The 19,780-nt window shown below is 36.0% G+C and overlaps 1 protein-coding gene across 8 annotated transcripts in view; it reads right to left on the bottom strand.

Annotated features, from left to right (window-relative positions):
* Positions 1 to 19,780, bottom strand: part of LOC137290394 (uncharacterized) — a 376,153-nt gene that overhangs the window by 75,468 nt on the left and 280,905 nt on the right. For 6 of the 8 annotated variants that reach the window (XR_010957208.1, XR_010957211.1, XR_010957212.1 and 3 more), the window contains 2 exons: positions 15,826 to 16,091; positions 8,724 to 8,785 (listed from right to left, as the gene is read on the bottom strand). Coding sequence is in view for 2 of the 8 variants with exons in the window: in XM_067821311.1 (XP_067677412.1) it covers positions 15,921 to 16,091 (171 nt within the window). In the remaining 6 variants the exon portion in view is untranslated. Of the gene's footprint in view, positions 1 to 8,723; positions 8,786 to 15,825; positions 16,092 to 19,780 lie in introns of those variants that run through there. The other 2 variants (XR_010957207.1, XR_010957210.1) reach the window with 1 other exon arrangement.

Genomic DNA, 19,780 nt, shown 5'->3' with positions numbered 1-19,780 from the left:
AAAAGAGTCCGGTCAGACAAAAAGGCTTCAAACTAATCTTGACGTCTTGATTAACGCTCGGTGGGTGGGAGGGTGAGTGAGTAAGTGAGTGGGTGGTTGGATGGGTGGATGGGTGAGTGAGTGAGCATGTGTTTAGTTTTATGCCTCATTTAGCAAAATTCTATCTAAATGGCAGTGGTTAGAAAATAAATGAGTTGGGACTAGAAAATCCAGTGATCAACACCATGAGCATCGATCTATGCAATTGGGATACTATGACATGTCATCCAAGCCAGCAAGCAGGACAACCCAGTCCCTTTAGTCTTAGTCATGGGTTACTGAAGATCAATTCTAATCTAGATCTGCATGGGGTACCTATGTCCAAGCAAGCATGATACTGATTAATAAGGTTCCAATTAACAAGGAGATATTGCTAACACATCCATCAGTATGCCTATATTATACTTCAACAAGAAGTTTAGTGCTACTGCCCTTAGTCTATCTGTTTAAATTCTCTCTCACATATCATCAAATATGAGTCATATGAAGAGCTCGTTCTGATCATAAAGCCAAAGAAAAAAAAATGAAATAAAAACAACCACAGCTGTGAGTCCTTGTACATTATTAGTCTTCATACACAGCTAAACTTAATACATATATCAAGCATGAGCCTAATTTTATGTCCAATTGATTTTGCAAGATGAACCAGTACATACATGTATGGATAAAGGCCTGGTCTGAACTGTTCAAACATTGATCTTGGCTGAAGCAGACATTTTCTCGGGTGAGACAGTGCATCAGTCTCTCACACACTGGCAATAAACCCTGCAAGTGGCCACAGTACTTAACAACAGACCTCTCTATAAGGCCACAGTGACCTCACTATTACACACTCTTCCATGGAATGATTCATGGTTATTCAACATGTGTGATTAACAGCCTCCTACTCAACTTGAATTTCATTATATCCTGTGCCGGCTGTCTCCAAAATACATTAGGAAACATTCAGTAATACACAACCTTGTATAATGAATGTTATGACGTAAGGTGAAAGACATGAATGCAGCATATCTACCATTTTCAGGAATCCTTACCGGAATTCTTAACCGAGCATAATGTATGTATAAACAGGTGTGACAATCTTTTTAAGTATTAAAAATCAATAAAATATACATTTGTGAAGTTCACCATAAATAAGCAAGAATCATCATGACTTTTTAACCCCCCAAATTTCTGGTTTCTGAATCTTAACTATAACAATATACATTCCTCTTCCCCAATTCCTCCTAAAAAACAGATAAAATTCATAAAGATGCCATCAATCTAACACCTTACTCCACCCTAATCATTAATTTCTTGATCCTACCATTAGCAAATCTCCACCTTGGCCCATCTTAAACCTATAGGTAAAGACGCAGACAGATATTTGAAAAGGATATATACTTAACCAGGCCTGTCATGGCGAAGCACTCTTGGTATTTGGCAGCAAGAATCAATGAGATGCAGACAATATTTGCATTACAGAAGATCACATCATATTAAGTTAACAATATATCGGTGATGCGGCTAGACACTCGCTGATCCTTCTAAGGCGGGATAGGCACACGTGATGAATGACTCCCAACATTGATGACTCTATGAAGGTGCTTTCTACCTCAATGTGCCTTCTCACTGGTAGATTTCTACAGGCCATCTTTGACTGACGATAACATTAATACCCAATGCTCATGTCTGTTTGTTTAAAGCTGAGGGTTTATTTCTTATGTTAAAGTATTTCGTTTGGAGATCATGGTGTTTTTGGTCCTCCTGATGGCAAAGATGGCCAAAGTTCTTTGTGGGGAAGTAAAGTATTTGTTGGGAGTTCACAGCATTTTCAGTTGTGATGCTAGGGAATGAAAGTTTGTTAAAATGGGATTGGACAAAAGTGTTTTTTGACAGCATTAGAAATCTTTTTTTTTTCAATAATAGTCCAGAGGACTTTACAAACATTATTGTCCTCAGTGTTTGTAACAATGGTTGTACTAAACATATATACATATATACATATATCATATATACATATATACATATATATTCATATTTTCTGCATATTTATTTTTATGTTCTCTGTCACTTTTATTCAGTTACAGATTGTAGAAACATTTGAACATTTGACTCAGAATATTAACATGGTCTTAGCACGATACAGGACCAGTGAGAAATTCAAGGTCTGTGCTGAAATACTATCTAGAAACTTTGTCATCAACTGATAACAGGAATCTGTTCTGCCAGTTTAGTTATAAAAATGTCTTGTAGGAAAGTGCCTTACATTTATATCTCACTGAAATCAGGAATACAGGTAAATGCTGCTTTCAGACGTTTTGAACAATATCAAGCAATATCAAGTAAATATTATGTAGTACAATGCTGCTGTCAAGCATGGCACCCTAGAAATCACACAAGCTTTGCAATCAAGTTCTCCAAAATTGTTTGTGTTCGAACATGATCAATTCCTAGGTTATGTAGTCACAAAGACCAATCTTGGGGCTGATATTACAGTATGGTTTCTAATGACATGGCAATGCAGTTACTCAACAGTTTGTCATCAAGGATTGTTTTGTCATCGGCCTGTCATCAAGCACTGGTAAGTTTATAACCGTGCCATCACACAAGTTTCTCAGTTGCAACATTCAACACATTCCCTTTGCACTTGAATCTTGACAAACTACACGAGTGAAATAAAATATCCTTTCAGTATGAAGTATTTCAAACTAAACTCAATCAAAATGCCTCATTCTTGAAACTAGCCAATCAGAACTCCCAATTCTTGAAATTGCCCAGTCAGAGCTCTTCATTCTTGAAATTGCCTAATCAGTGTCATGTGTTGAGATAAGTACTCTTCAGTATCACATGCTATTGTATAATCAAGATAATGTCCTCTTGACATTAAGGCTGACATTACAAAGATGCATGGGGTCGTGTCAGGTCAGCAAGGGTGAACACATATCGTTGATGACCGAACTTGTCACTGCTCATCGACACTTGAACTCCTCTATTGTCCAAGTGACATTCATCTCGACGCCTCGCGCAGTCAGGAGCAGATAACTCCCACATACCATGTGCGCATTCCAAATAAAAAGTCATATGCATACTTTATGGTTTTGGAATTGAGGCGCCTTTGACAACCAGGACAAAAATGGATGCTTTGTATTGAAGTGATGGTCAAAAATAGGCAATAATCTTGCACATCCTGGTTTGACATATTTTGAAGAAAAGATTCTTGGCTCATAATATCCAGAAGATAAGCTATAAGACTTATGCCAGAAAGTATCAAATACACAAGAAAATTAATTGTTTGTTGTTCTTTGCACATTTTGATGTGTCATCAGGGGTCTGTAAGTAATTTTGGATTAGACAATCCCATGATTAAAACATCGCAAAAGACAATCAGTGCCATCCATTTATGATGAAACATCGGACCAACTGATCAATTCAGTCACATCTCACAACCAGTGTGACTATTAGTGTCCTTCTGAGCAGGAATCCAGAGATGATATATTCTCTTCTGCCCTGGGACTAAGCCCAAATAGAAAGTCTGTATTATTCAAAACTGTAGAATATATTAAGCATGGCTCTCAAGGCAATTTTCATGGCAATCAATAAATCCCAGATTGCTTTAAGCAGGTGGAAAGACAGCAATTGATTGCACAGATACTTCCAAGCCAACATTTGTCAACTGGTACTAAGTGAGCGAGTGAGCGAGTGAGTGAGTGAGTGAGTGAAGTTTCATGTCGTGTTTAGCACTATTTCAGCAATATTACTGCTGGTGACACCAGAAATGGGCTTCAAACATTGTACACATCTGGGGAATGAAACCTGGGTCTTTGGTGTGACAAGCAAACACATAAACCACTAGGCTGCCCCACCACAGAGCAGTACATCATATGACATCACCAAATAATCTCTTTGTGGCAATACTTTCCTGACAATATGTATTACAATACTGACTTTTGGAGTAAAATGTTTGAAGAGTGAGTGAGTGAGTGGGTCTTTTTATGGGTGAGTGATTGAGTGAGCCAAGTTTTATGTAGCTTTTTGCACTAGCAATATCATGGTAAGACATGGCAGAAATTGGCTCCACACATTGTACGTACTGGGAATAAAACCCAGCTCGTCAACACAAGCAAACGCTATTACTACTTGGCCACAGAGTTATCACCTTAATGAAAGTTGGAGATCGTGTAGACGTCAAGAAAAGTGCCCTCAACAACTTTATTTCACCTTACATTCCTATCATGAAAAGGATACAAACAATACCACCAAAGTTGAAGCCAAACTTGTTGCCATGTAAACACAAAACCATTCAGAATTCCAAAATTACCAAAAGACATCAGATCACACTACTAGACATACCTATGAATCAAGTTCTGTGAAAAATCAGTGATCGGTTTGAAAGTCCTGCTCCAGAAACAAGCATTACAAACATTACAGACAAATTCAACACAGAAACGCAAAAAAAATTATTTTATTCAGGAAATCCAAAACTACCAAAAAGCACCATTACACTACAAGACAGAAAGAGTTCTTCAAGTTCTGCTCCAGAAAAGAGCACTACCTCCAATTTTCAGTTGAAGCCAAACTTGTTGCCAGGAAACCCAAAAAATTTAATTTATAACTCAAAAGCTACCAAAAGGCTCCATTTCACCACCTGACATATCTTTGTAAGAAATATGTTGAAGAAATATTGAACAGTTTTAGAGTCCTGCTCCAGAAAAGAGAACTATGACCATTTTCAGTGAAATAACACACAAAGACCTTGTTATTCATAAAATCCCTGATAACTTTGAGATTACATGTAATTACAATCTTGATCATATCTAATTATAATCGACAACAGTACATGTACTAATCTCTGTCAACTTCTAAATGCCTTTCAAGAACAACATTTTGTATCCTAATCACTTTCAGATTATATGTAATTACAATCTCGATCATATCTACTTAAAATCAACAAAAGTAGATGTACTCATATTCCTCAACTTCTAAATGCCTTTCAAGACATTTTGTTTCCTACTAATTATGAGATTACACTTAAAGACGAAATACACATGGTAAAGTCAAAAACAGCAGTACACAAAAATCTTAAATGCTTGGCTATTCTGCAAATATATCTCTGAACTATTATTGCTGCACTTCTCATTCTTTAACTTACATGACCCTTTGTAGTAATTATATATAATGATACAATGATCTGATATGATAGATAGAAGTGCACTATACAGCATATAATTTCATTTTGTATCTCAGTACAACACTACACTTTAAGTTATGTCAGTTGCCAGAGTTGATTTCGACATGTTATTTGAACAATTCACTCTTTCAGATTTTCTTCAATTTCTGAATTATAATTCAACAAAGATTTCCAGTGATATAAGTTTAAATAACATTAACCAAAAGAACTGTTTGACAAGGAGGATGTTTTCACGATGAATGAAAATGTGAAAATGAGCTAATCCTATAATCCAGTCCTTTTTGGCGAATGAATAATATATGTTAATAGTAACAAAATATCTAGCAAAGATTCAGGTTAGAACTGACTTTCAGCAACCCATGATTGTTGTATGTGGTGACTAACAGGATCGGCTGGTCAGGCTTGCTGAATTGATTGACAAATGTCATTGTATCCTATTTGTATAGATCAGTGTTCATAATGCTGATAGCTGTATTGTCTGGGCCGAGCTGGCTTACTTACAGATCGCCATCATATAATTGGAATATTGAAGTGTCACGTTGTTTTAATCTAAGGCATCTTAAACAATATCACAACCTATTATCAATCAATTATTCATTAAAATAATAATTATTTGATTTTACACTCAACAAATGCATGTTCAATTAAAGATACAAAGAATCACATTTCCAATTCACTGTAATTTCTTTCAACACACTTGCATGGCAAGCTGTCCCCAAGCCCAACAAGAAAAGCAAATTATCTCCCCTTGACCACCACCATCCCTTGTCTGACCATTGAGCAAGCTGTTTGTATCTGTCTCCACTTTCTGAAACAATTTATTCACTTTTTCAAATGAATCTATACATTTTTCAAATCTTCTTAAATAACTAATTATCTTCAACATAAAACCACCCCTCATCAAGGAACCTGAAAATATTTCTAAAATTTAGAACTGTGATGTGTAGCATTCATAATCTTCATGGAAATGTATGCGTGTTTAGTTCATTTCATCATGTTATTTTTTTAATGGCTTCAGAATTAGAACTGACTTTATTTTATTTAAATTTTCATCTTGTACATTGACTTTGATGACATGTTAGTTCTTTCAGAATCTGTTTGCAGTGCTTGCACACTGAGAGGTGACTCATGGTGGTGGGGGAAAGGCGAGTATGGGGTACGGTTGGGTAGAGGCAGGTGAAGTTGTGAAGGGGAATTAAAGAAGGGTCGTTAAGACATTTGATAATCTATACTGGAGGTTTATTAACTATCACTGTTATAATATTTGGGGAAGTTAATCATAAAATGACCATTTAATGGTAAAACCTGAAGTCCTTTTGCATTCTGTCTTCTAAGGACTGATTAAACTATTATCTGAAATATTATGCAAGGACATGTAAAGGGCAATCCATAAAGCAAATTACAGAGGAATGATACTTGGATGAAGTACATCGGTGTATTGAGTGAGATGGGTTTTATGTCAATTTTAGTCATTTTCCAGGAATATCGCTGTGGAGGAATCAAGCCTGAGTGTTAGGCAAGAAGAGTGAATGCTTTAACCACTAGGCTATTCCACCACATCCTCCTTGTATCAGAGATTGATATGACCTCTTTTACAAGAAGCATTGATTCTATGGATTAAAATAATTGCCAGTATACATATTTCAATCAATGTAATGTACATTTGTGCTCCATATTTTAATGGTTAAGGCATTTTCTAGACATTTGTTGCAATAAATTGAGAACAGATACAGGTATCGACCTTAGCTTCATGTGATCATCAATAATTTTTTTTTATTATATATTTACCAATCAGATATAATTTAAAACTGAGTGAATAACTCACTGAGGTAAAAAGGATATTCACGAATTACATTCCCTCAACAATATACTCAATCATGAAAACTATCAATTTTTCCATTCAATTTGTGTTTTCAATGATTTTTAGAAACAGCTTGAATATAACTGTTTTGTAAGATCTATTACAAATACAGTGAAAAACACACTTAAATACTAAAAAGATCTGTCAAACCACCTCTGAAAGAACACCTCATTCACAATACATAAAAGCTACCAAAGTTCCATAACTCTGTCAAGGAATTTTTAGATTGTCTCCCCTTAGACCATGTGTTTGGTAACATTTGCCATCAAGTGATGCTAACTTTAAACATATCTGACTGCATCAGAAAATACTTGTAAAGAGAATATTTCAGTGGACTGGTGTAAAACATTATCTCATTCTATGTGCAACACCTCAGCATATACATCTTGTATGTTTATCTTGCAAGATTGAACACGTTCATTAATATTTCAGATTTTCAACTCCAGTTGATTTATTACAGTGTAACTATATTGATATTAGAACCTACATAACTGTTCTGATATATAAATATTTCATGAGTGTATTTCACTGATAGTGTATCAATTACTTCAGGAAATGAAGATTTCAAATTACCATCACATTAAAATATGCTACATATTATACAAAAGAATGAAAATGTTTACTGTTAAATTATCCACAAAGACATACTGTAGTTAAGATCTGGAGTAAATGCTTCCTTATCTAAGATTTCAAATGATGAGACAGTGTTGCAAAATTTGGCAGAAGTGTTATCAGGTTCTGAATTGGGATCTGAGAAAATATGTTTTATATGACCCAAATGTATAAAAACATAACTGAATCTGTGAAAGCTAAAACAGTGGGAGAGTGAGTATGGTTTTATTTGATTTTTCAGCACTTTTCAGCATTATTTATTTTTCAGCATTTATCAGATTTTTCACAGCAAACAACACTAGAAATGTGCTTCACAAACTTTGGTGATGAGCAGACACTTCAACTGTTAGGCTACCCCATTTCCCCAGGTGGTAAACAACTCATATGTATTTTATTTTAGAGGCATTTTAGAAGTTGTAAAGAAGGAAAGCCAAGTTCTATTGATAGTCAACTTCTTTATTGCGATGGGTGTGACGTTTTGGCATAGGTACCTATCACAATAGAAAAGTCAACTATCCATAGACTTATAACATTAATGACACGTCAGTCATTACACAAGTTTTTCTGAGAGTATCTGATTAAGACAATCATTGAAAATATCTTTTTATCCCGTATTTTTATCCAACTTAAAAGACTACTTTGATACTGTTCTGACAGATGCTTTCGGATTAACTTCCGTAAAATCCATAATCAAATCAGTATACTGAGAACGTACCCCTAACAACTGTCAAAAGCACAGTGGTTCTTGGTTCACCTAAACGTATGTATAAACTTTAACGACAAAGCCTACTAGCTCTTCTTACAAGAATGAAACAAATGGAAGGGCACTTTTCATTGATGGCTTATTTCCTCAAATAGAATCTGAAATCTTCTAAATTCGTAACACCTTCCACAACACTGCATGGAATACCGTTCACCTTATATTGATAGAATACCTGAGGATTTGGGTCAGATATAAGATTTGTGTGTAGGGATCATGCGATTATGGAAACAGAGTCATGATGCTCAAGAACTGTTTTTGACACTGGAAGCAAGACTCACCCAGACGAGACAATGTTCCTCAGCATTATTCCCCTTGCACGATGTCGTAACAGACCACAGAGCTGAAACATAACGTACAACAGTTAGAATCACCTGGAAATCACAACATTTCCATGACCTGACTTAATACCACTTTCAGTGAGTGAGTTTAGTTTTACGCCACACTCAGCAATATTCCAACTATATGGCAGCAGTCTATTAATAATCTATTAATAAAGTTTGAACTAGACTATACAGTGATAAACAACATGATCATCGATCTACCTAACTGGGATATGAAGACGACGTGTCATCACCTGATCCTGTTAGTTGCCTCTTACAACAGGCATGGGCTACTGGTCAATTCTAACTTGCCTCTTTACATGGGTGTTTGTTACTTTTGAATGAAATACATGCATCTAATGTTAACAATATGATTAATATTTAAATTTGTAAGTACAGGAATATTCTGGTATTTATTTTCACACTGAACTGATGCATCTAACTCAATCAGTATCATCCATGGAGTATTGAAACATAAGCAGCCCATCATTATAATCTCATAGAAAGCCATTCAAACAAAAAAAACAAGCCTACTTCTTTGTCCCTGTTAAAAAAATTCAATTTTAATTCTTTTATCCTTTGATATAATCGTGGCATAAGAGTTAAGGATGTCTCAAATTTCCAAAAAATACCAAACATTTGTTGGCTTTCATACAGCAATAGTTTAGGTGAAGAATAATTTTCTGTGCTTGTGAAAGGATGCAATCATGACAGCAAAGCAAACTGTAGAGCAGATGGTAATCGCCATTTGTGTCAGACATTAAACTGTAATAACCTGTAATATGATACAATTTCTAACATTTCTAGAGATTTACTCCTATGTGCTAAATGGGGACCATAGAACATTATCTGATGTAGGGCTGGTGAGCCTACAAACGACAAGACAACCAGGTAGTGGCTCAAATGTTGGCTAAGACAGATATACTCAACTTGAAATTTTTACAATCAATCTTGAGAAAACCTTCTTGAGACATTGTGTGAGACACGCATAAACACGATAAACAACTGTTGAGAGATGGAATAACACTGATGTAATACTGTTAGGAGATGGAATGACACTGTTTTGAGATGGACCAACACTTGGTAGATGGAATAACACTGACATAACACTGAGTAGAGATGGAATACCACTGATAAAACACTTAGGAGAGATGGAATACCACTGACAACACTGAGGAGAGATGGATTATCACTGACATAACACTGAGGAGAGATGGAATACCACTGATAAAACACACAGGAGCGATGGATTATCACTGACATAACACTGTTGAGAGATGGAAAACCACGGATTTGACACTGAGGAGAGATGGAATAGCACTACTATAACACTGAGGAGAGATGGATTATCACTAATATAACACTGAGGAGAGATGGATTACCACTGATAAAACACATAGGAGAGATGGATCATCACTGATATAACACTGTTGAGAGATGGAACACTGGTATAACACAATGAGAGATGGATCAATACTGCTATAACACTGTTAAGATATGGCAGGCAAAACACCACTATAATACTGTTGACAGATGGATTATCACAGCTGAGACATGGGTTAATACTGGTATAATACTGACGAGACATGGAGTAATACCAATATAATACTGTTCAGGTATGGATTAACTCCAATATAAAACTGAAGAGACATGGATTAATAATGAGAAAGTACTGCTGACATATGGATTAACTAAACATAATGCTCCTGACATATGGATTAACTCCAACATGCTAGTGCTGACACATGGATTAACACTGATATCATAATGTTGAGACATGAATTAGCCTTTATAAAGCACTTTTGAGACATGTAACAACATGTCCCTTAATGATACTATTGAGACAACTTTTTGATAGTTCTGACACACAGGTTAATAGTGATGTATAGCTTTGGACCTTTCATCTCTTGATGTAAAATGGTTGAAATATGAAATAATTTAAGTTAAACCTAAATTGTAACCCATATATAATCTGACTGACATATGGTATAACCCTTTTATTTTCAAGCTGATAGTTGAGGAAACCATATTATCTTGTTAAAATAGGAATAAGATCTGGTGAGATATGAAACATCCTTGTTATTATCTTGCTGAGCTATGGGAAAGCTCTGGTGTGAGAATGTCGCAACATGAAGGATGGTTTTAAACAACAGACAAAGATGCTAATATTGATTCACAGTGACCTACATTTAGCATTAGTGCATCGTGAGTGGAAGACTTTAGTTTTACGTCTATTATGACAGGGTACACCAGAAATGGGCTTTACAAACTGTACCCATGTGGGAAATAAAACCTGCATCTTCAGTGTGACAAGTGAACACTTTAACCACAAGGCTACCCCACTACTTCCTTAATGCTTTGATGAGTGAGTGAATGAGTGAGTAAGTTTAGTTTTACGCTGCTTTTAGCAACCTTTCAGCAATGTCATGACAGTGGACACTAAAAATGGGTTTCACACATGTTATCTATGTGGGGAATCAAACCCGTGCCTTCAGTGTGACAAGCAAACAATTTAACCACTAGGCTAGCCCACTGCCCCATGAATGCTTTGAGGATTGGTACACTGTATTGCAACATACTGCAATAAAATCTCATGTTAATCACATTACACAGAGTGAGTATCAGCTTGTTACAAGCTATACAGTTATAATAGCTTGCAGTGCTACGAATGCTTTGATGATCAGTTCATGGTATTGCAATATACTGCCATACAATCTAATTGATAATCACATTACATAGGTCAGATACGTATAATCCATTCTCAGTTTGCTAAGAAAGTTAATATTGCTCAAGGCATGCTTAAAAATGGAGTAACACTGGTATTATCACACTGATGAATCACGAAATGGTCAAGGGACCCGTTTCACAAAGTTAGCGCTGAAGCTATCATACCTAACATACTGTAACTTACAACACTTGTGGCACTACGATAGCTATGTGAAACCGGGCTCAGAACTGCAACTTACAACACTTGTGGCACTACGATGGCTATGTGAAACAGGGCTCAGAACTGCAACTTACAACACTTGTAGCACTACGATGGCTATGTGAAACGGGGCTCAGAACTGCAACTTACAACACTTGTAGCACTACAATGGCTATGTGAAACAGGGCTCAGAATTGTAACTTGTTCGTTGATTAATACCACACTCGTCAATATTCCAGCATTATGAAAATGATTAAGTCTGGACTAGACAATCCAGTGATCAACAGCATAAGCATCATCTAAGCAAATGGGATGCATGTGTAAACCAAGCCATGGAGCCTGACCACCCAACACCTCCTGCAACATCAAGGGTTGTTAAAGACCAATTGTAACCAACTTCTTCAAGATTTACAATTTAGAGTGCCAAAGAATAACCCTCTGCACTGATTCAAAGAATAACCCTCTACACTGAATCAAAGAATAACCCTCTGCACTGAATCAAAGAATAACCCTCTACACTGCTTTACATGCAGTGTGCAAAATAGACACTGCCCCATGGCTAGTAAAAATCTAGGCTGCTCAGTAAATCTCCATAGTCACTAGAACGATTGGCTAATGCAATTTCAAAGGGGACTTTTGTAAATTTATCACACTTTCTGACATATTGATCATTGCACACTTTTGAATTATAATGCTAACTACAATACACTTTTAAGTCATGCAAGATTATGGCCTGATAAAAATGTTCATCATATTACTCATCAGCCTAATGATGAAACCAGTTTCTACACTTACATTTCACACTAATAAATTATTTTGTGGACTGGTAACTTTCAGACAAAGCGAGCCTGACTGGCGATCAAAATTTGGAAATTATTTCGCGCACTGTGTACTATCTGTTGCAAGACTCAAGAAGGATCAGATATCAACATTTTCACACAATGCAGAAATGTATGCCCAGTACGTTGAAAATTTATTAATGAAGTATGTGTACCATTGTGGGGAACACACAATAGTATGATGTATACCACCTTTAACAATTGTATGATCATTGTATATTTATCATCTCTTATAGTCATGCTAATTCATTTCTCTACCTGACAGGAGCACCATATTTCTTGTTTGAGTTGAGTTGAATGAGTGAGAGTGAGAGTGTGTGTGTGTGAGAGAGAGAGAGAGAGAGAGAGAGAGAGAGAGAGAGAGAGAGAGAAAGAGAGAGAGGGTGTGAGTGAGGTAGGTTGGGTTTCACATCATTTTTAACAATATTCCACCAATATCATGGCAGGGAATATGAACTTTACACACACTTGGGGAATCAAACTCTGGATTTTGGCATGACAAATATGCTGTATCCGCTAGGCTATCCAACTGCCCAACAGTGAGTGACGGGTGGGTGGAACTACAGTTCGGGAGGTCAAGGTAGAACAAACACCTGAAATATCTGTGAAAACAATACAAGTTCATAGGCATTCCTTGTGAGGCTTGATACTGACTCTCACTCCATCAGACGACAATGATTCGGACAAGAAAAACTCCCGATTGTCTACTGAAAGTCATCAAAATAGAAACTTGCCATATCCTTTTCATCAATAAGGTCATCATTCAATTCCTTGATACACGTTCCCACTTTTTATGGTCTATCATTCAAGACAGGGAAACTGAAACTAATAGCACTGACGAAGAACAGATTCAGATTAACACTATTATCTTCCAGGAAATCTGTATTCCACTGACCAATAGCGAGTGCTAAGCTATGACGACATATTCCTCCAAATAGAATGTTATTCTGTCCTCATTACATAGTAAAAGATATAAGTGGAAACACACCTATCATTTACAATGTTACAGTACATTGGCCTCCTGTTGCAGGGAACAACACAACGTTTGTTTGTTTGTTTGCTTGCTTGCTTGTTTACTGTTCAATACAAAGCTATTTTTCAGTTTTAACAGAGGTGAGTAAATTATCTCATATCTGGCCCTAACAAGCTAGTGACTGATATCGGGACCTATCAAGAATTGGGAAAATGATGATATGCATCAGCCACATGCTTGAGTGTATCATGGTGAATGTCAAACTGCAACAAGTTAGCAAGCATCTGTGTCTACCATACCTTGTTGTTAGTAACTATGCTGTAACTATATTGTTGTACATTAATTTAATATTGTGCCTTGTAGGCTATAATACTGCCATATTGTACAATCTGGTGTATAATGTCATACTGTACAATCTGGTGTATAAATAAGTCTCATAATACAACCTTTTGTATAACAATGCCATAAAGTACAACCTGGTGTATAACAATGCCATACTGTACAACCTGGTGTATAACAATGCCATACTGTACAATCTAGTGTATAACAATGTCTCATTGTACAACCTGGTGTATAACAATGTCATGTTGTACAACCTGCTGTAGAACAATGTCACACTGTACAACCTGGTGTATAACAATGCCATACTGTACAACCTTGTGCATAACAATGTCATGTTGTTAAACCTGGTGTGTAAAAATGTCATACAGTACAACCTGGTGTAGAACAATGTCATATCATACATTTTCATGTATAGCAATGTCATATTGTACAACCTGGTGTATAAAAATGTCTTATTGTACAATCTAGTGTAGAACAATGTCATATTGTACAACCTGGTGTTTAACGATGTCATATTGTAAAACCTGGTGAATGACAATACCATATTGTGCACTCTGGTGTATAACAATGTCATGTTGTGCACTCTGGTGTATAACAATGTCATGTTGTGCACTCTGGTGTATAACAATGTCATGTTGTGCACTCTGGTGTATAACAATGTCATATTGTAAAACCTGGTGAATGACAATACCATATTGTGCACTCTGGTGTATAACAATGTCATATTGTGCACTCTGGTGTATAACAATGTCATGTTGTGCACTCTGGTGTATAACAATGTCATGTTGTGCACTCTGGTGTATAACAATGTCATGTTGTGCACTCTGGTGTATAACAATGTCATATTGTAAAACCTGGTGAATGACAATACCATATTGTGCACTCTGGTGTATAACAATGTCATATTGTGCACTCTGGTGTATAACAATGTCATGTTGTGCACTCTGGTGTATAACAATGTCATGTTGTGCACTCTGGTGTATAACAATGTCATGTTGTGCACTCTGGTGTATAACAATGTCATATTGTGCAGTCTGGTGTATAACAATGTCATGTTGTGCACTCTGGTGTATAACAATGTCATATTGTAAAACCTGATGTATAACAATGTCATATTGTAAAACCTGATGTATAACAATGTCAGTAAATCATCCAGTTTTCTATGTTTTACAACAAGAATATGTTCAGTAAACAAACCATCATGACTCCCCTGATTTCAATGCTATGGATATGTTTACTTCATGAACACCATATTTTATCTACTACACTAACAACATGTTTGGCAAGTACAATATTACATTTTCTTCAATACCAAGGATTGGTCAACCATGTTAAACATCAAATATCCCCCAGGGCATCAAGACAAGTTTACATAAACATATAATATGCGACCATCTATATTCAATACCAAAGAGGTGTTTACCAAGAGAGACATTCTCCTTACAACAAAACTTTGCTTGCAAGAAAACATGAAATCTTCCCTACTCAATACCAGAGATCTTATCTCCACTCATCAGGACTATGTTTAGCAAAAGAACACAAAATCTTCTCTCTTCAAAACTGAGGATATGTTTCTTAAATAAACTATCAACACTTCAATTGCCAGCACCAAGAATATGTTTTTAGGTAAAACATCAAATCCTCTGTGAATATACAACATAAGTTTCTCAATTTACTCCACGAAAGTGTTTGAAAGGAAAATTATAAGATCTTTTCATTTCAACACCAACAATATGTTTTACAGGAAAAACATCAAACCTTCTAAATACTACAAAAATATGCTCAGCAAGTAAAACATACAATCACCTCAATTCTACACCAAGAATGTTTCACAAGTTTACCTTCAACCCTTCACTATCCAGTATAACTAAATTCCTTTAAATTAAACCATAGACATGTTTTGTTGTCGAAGCACTTTTAACATCACCAGGTAAGATGAGTATAGCAGGTAAGTCTTGTACGACCTTCACATAAACACACCTTCACATAGTAAGATTCCCACGTGTTTCTAACAATTTGTACTGCTAGAAGATCATTAAGATGAATGGCACAATCCTGTCTGAAAGTGATCCAAGTCATTGGCAGTTCCTAGCATGACTGGAATTCTCAGTTGTCGCGACAGAATTAAGAGGTATCAGAGAATTCAAAGAGCACTGGAACTGCCTGGAATGGGAGTCTCTGTACAATGGCTGGGTGCCAGGCACGGTCTTCTCCCATGGACTGGGCGCCAAATTGGTGAACACGCTCTGTGGAAGGAAAAACAGGCAAAATTAAATATTTGAAGTAACCTTGAGTTTCTAGCATGCTGAAGGTATGACAGCTTTGTTCATTCCTGCTGGAGATATAAGCTGTATGTTTTGAACTAAGAAAAGGGTTTCTGTACATATTTGAAATTAATAGTTGCATGGCAGCAAAGGATGTATATATGAGAGGATTTGAACAAACACATCTACCCTAATGACTTGAATGCTTTAAACACTAGCCTCCTTCAATACCTTGAGCTCAGCACCTTCTGATGGTACATCTGATGGTTTTAATGTTTGTCTAGTGATTGTAGGGAATCTTGAGTTATTCTAAACCAAACTTGTTCCATGCAACCAGATTTGTCAGTCTTCTGACATCTGAAATCTGATTGAAAACTACACACCCATGTGACGAGTCTGTATCTTCATCAGATTAGATACAATTGTCTAAACCTTGGTGTATACAACCAGTTTTGTCTCCTGTATGAACCTTGGTGTAAACCTAACCAGACTTGTCATCACAGTCTGAACCTTAGCGTAAACCCAACTAGACTTGTTGCCACAATCTGAGCCTTGGTGTAAACCCAACTAGCCGTGTCACCAGTCTGAACCTTGGTGTAAACCCAGGTAAGTGCTGTCACTTATCTCACAGAGAGTGATGTCATTCCCCATGAAACAACAATCTCTTACTAACATAATCAGTTTTCAATAAAATACTAGAAAATATGACTAACTCTGCACACCCTCTCTGCCTCAATGAATTAACACTTGCTATTGTATGTACTTGAGTTGAATGATCAACGAATAAATCACATACCACTGATACCCAAAAAATATTACATACAGCATTAATACCCAGCAAATATTAAGGATACAATTACCACTATTACAGGTACCATTAATACCCAGCAAATATTACAGATACAATTACCACTATTACAGGTACCATTAATACCCAGCAAATATTACAGATACAATTACCAATGTTACAGGTACCAATAATACCCAGAAAATGATTACAATTACAGATACCATTTACGAAAGAAAATAATTGTATTACCTGTTACAGGCACTTTACAGATAGAAAATGTTACAGGTATGGTTACAAGGTAGAAACTACTACAAGCATTGTTAATGCTTAAAAAACAGCACTGAAGCAGCTGTATTGGAAACTTTTCTAATGAGCAAATATCACAGGTGTAAGTTACGTCCAGCAATTATTACATAGGTATCATTCATATCGAATAATTTTAACCAGTATCATTTTTATCGAGCAATAATTACAGTAAGCACTTGTGTTTATCATTACATTGGTATCATTTCTATCAAGAAAATAATACAGGTATCAGTTATGTCTATCAAATCCTACAGGCATCACCTGTAATGAGGAGATATCATAGGTGCTATTTGTCACAAGCAATTACAGGTATGTGTAGTGCAGATGTCATGAACAGTGGATAGTTGTGAACCTGAGTCCAGTCTCCGTTTAATGACATTTCAAGTTTCTAATGCTAAAGGTTTCATTAACAATCAGGAAATATTTAAGGTCTAAATTACATCAAGGAAATATTAAAAGTTTCATTTACATGAAAGAACTATTAAAGGTTTCGTTTACATCTAGGGACTATTAAAGGTTTCATTTACGTCTAGGAAATATGAAAGGTTTCGTTTACATCAAGGACTTATGAAAGGTTTCATTTACATCGTGGAACTAAGAAAGGTTTCATTTACATCTAGGAACAATTAAAAAATTCATTTACATCTAGGGACTATTAAAGGTTTCAAATGTATTCAGGAAATATAAAGCGTTACATTTACATCTAGGGACTATTAAAGGTTTCAAATGTATTCAGGAAATATAAAGCGTTACATTTACATTTAGGGACTATTAAAGGTTTCACTTATATTTAGCAAATGCAACAGGTATAGCATTCACATCATTTTGTCGTTGAGGAATGACAGGTGCTGTACCCAGCAATATACCTTACTGTGACAGGGGAACCACTGTCAGTCTGCCTAATAGCACAGATATCCTATATTATTTCAAGATTGATAATTCCAAGCAATCGATATGCCTGATATACACACACAACAGATCATTTCTACACCAAGATGCATAGAGTACATGCAATACTGGGTAATTTCTACCCTTAGATACACTGAATATAAAGCATGTGATTCACTTCTAAGGAAGAGTGTTTCAAGGATGTTAACTTCTACTTCTTGTATTTGAAACAATAAAACACCCTCCTTTATGTGTATCACTTCCAAATGTCATACATAGACCTAGATCATTTCTACCCAATATATACACAGTAAATACAATACCACATCATTTCAGAGGAAGAGAGGTTCAACGATGTCAACTTCTACTTCTAGAATTTAACACCATCAAACTCTCCTCCTCCTGTGTCGTGTTTCTAAATGTCATTCAAAGACTTGCATCATTTCTATGTACAATACCAGATCATTTCTACCACCAGATACAGTAAGTATGAACATACCGTACAAGTTCAGTAACACGTGAACTTCTAACATTGTCCATATGTTGCCCACTACGTTAGTACTGACAAGGCATCGCCTAGCAGCAAGACTAACAAGTAATTTACTAAACCATAAACGACGTAATCTCTATTTGCATTGTGAATTAGTTCTCATATATTTACACCGGTAACCTACATACATCATAAATGACAAGGATCCTATGTACATCACAAATGACAAGTAACTTACGCACACCATGAATGATAAGTAACTTACGTACACCATATATGACCACTAACTTACGTACACCATAACAGCTTTGAGACTTACATACTAGTAACCTACAAACACTTCAAGTGATTAGTAACATACAAACACTATACAGAATTCATAGCTTACGTACAACATAAATGACTAGTAACAAAAAAGTGACTATTAACTTACACCCAATACATTTGATTCACAACTTACGAACATACTACATGACACGTAACCTAATAACACCATACATGACTGGTAACTTCCGTACAATATACTTCATTCGTAACTTACGCACAGCATTCGTAACTTACGCACAACATAATGATTAGTGACCTACTAGCACCATAAGTGACAGGTAACCTACATATATGAATAGTTGTCCACAAGAATCATTAACAACCATCTTCTGCTACAGTTGTCTCATCTTACCGTAACTTATCAATCAAGCGCCAGCCTGTTTTTTCACCTGTACCATACTCCCAAAGAGTACATAATATTGTTAAAGTGTAAGAAATCTAGTTACAATGAAACACTGAATGAATGTTCATGTTTAATAGAGCAGATTTTGCAACCCCATGAAAAAGTGACCCCAGTCTCTCTCCAAAGTGTTTCATAATTGTTCATATTATTACAATATTGCTGCCATGAAACAACATTTTCAATTTGAACACTTGATGCCTTGGACATCGATGACTTTTCTTTCACTGTCACTGCAAACTAATTATGTTCTTTCCCATGGGAAAGAGACAACATTCTGACAAAATTGTTTGGCCACATGATTTTTCACAGTAACTGGATCGGTTTTCAGTTATAGAATTGGAAATTACAATGTTCCATCCATGCACCAACTTTAGTAAGTATGAAATCCAGGTGTGTCGACGTGATGATCTTGAGAAGAACGTTGAGTTTAACATCATGTGCGCCAAAGTCTTTTCGTTAACGATTGT

The sequence above is a fragment of the Haliotis asinina genome, chromosome 1 (genome assembly GCF_037392515.1).
Source record: "Haliotis asinina isolate JCU_RB_2024 chromosome 1, JCU_Hal_asi_v2, whole genome shotgun sequence".
Lineage (NCBI taxonomy): Eukaryota > Metazoa > Mollusca > Gastropoda > Lepetellida > Haliotidae > Haliotis > Haliotis asinina.
The sequence above is the reverse complement of the archived record's forward strand: the minus strand, read 5'-3'. Positions and strand labels throughout refer to the sequence as shown.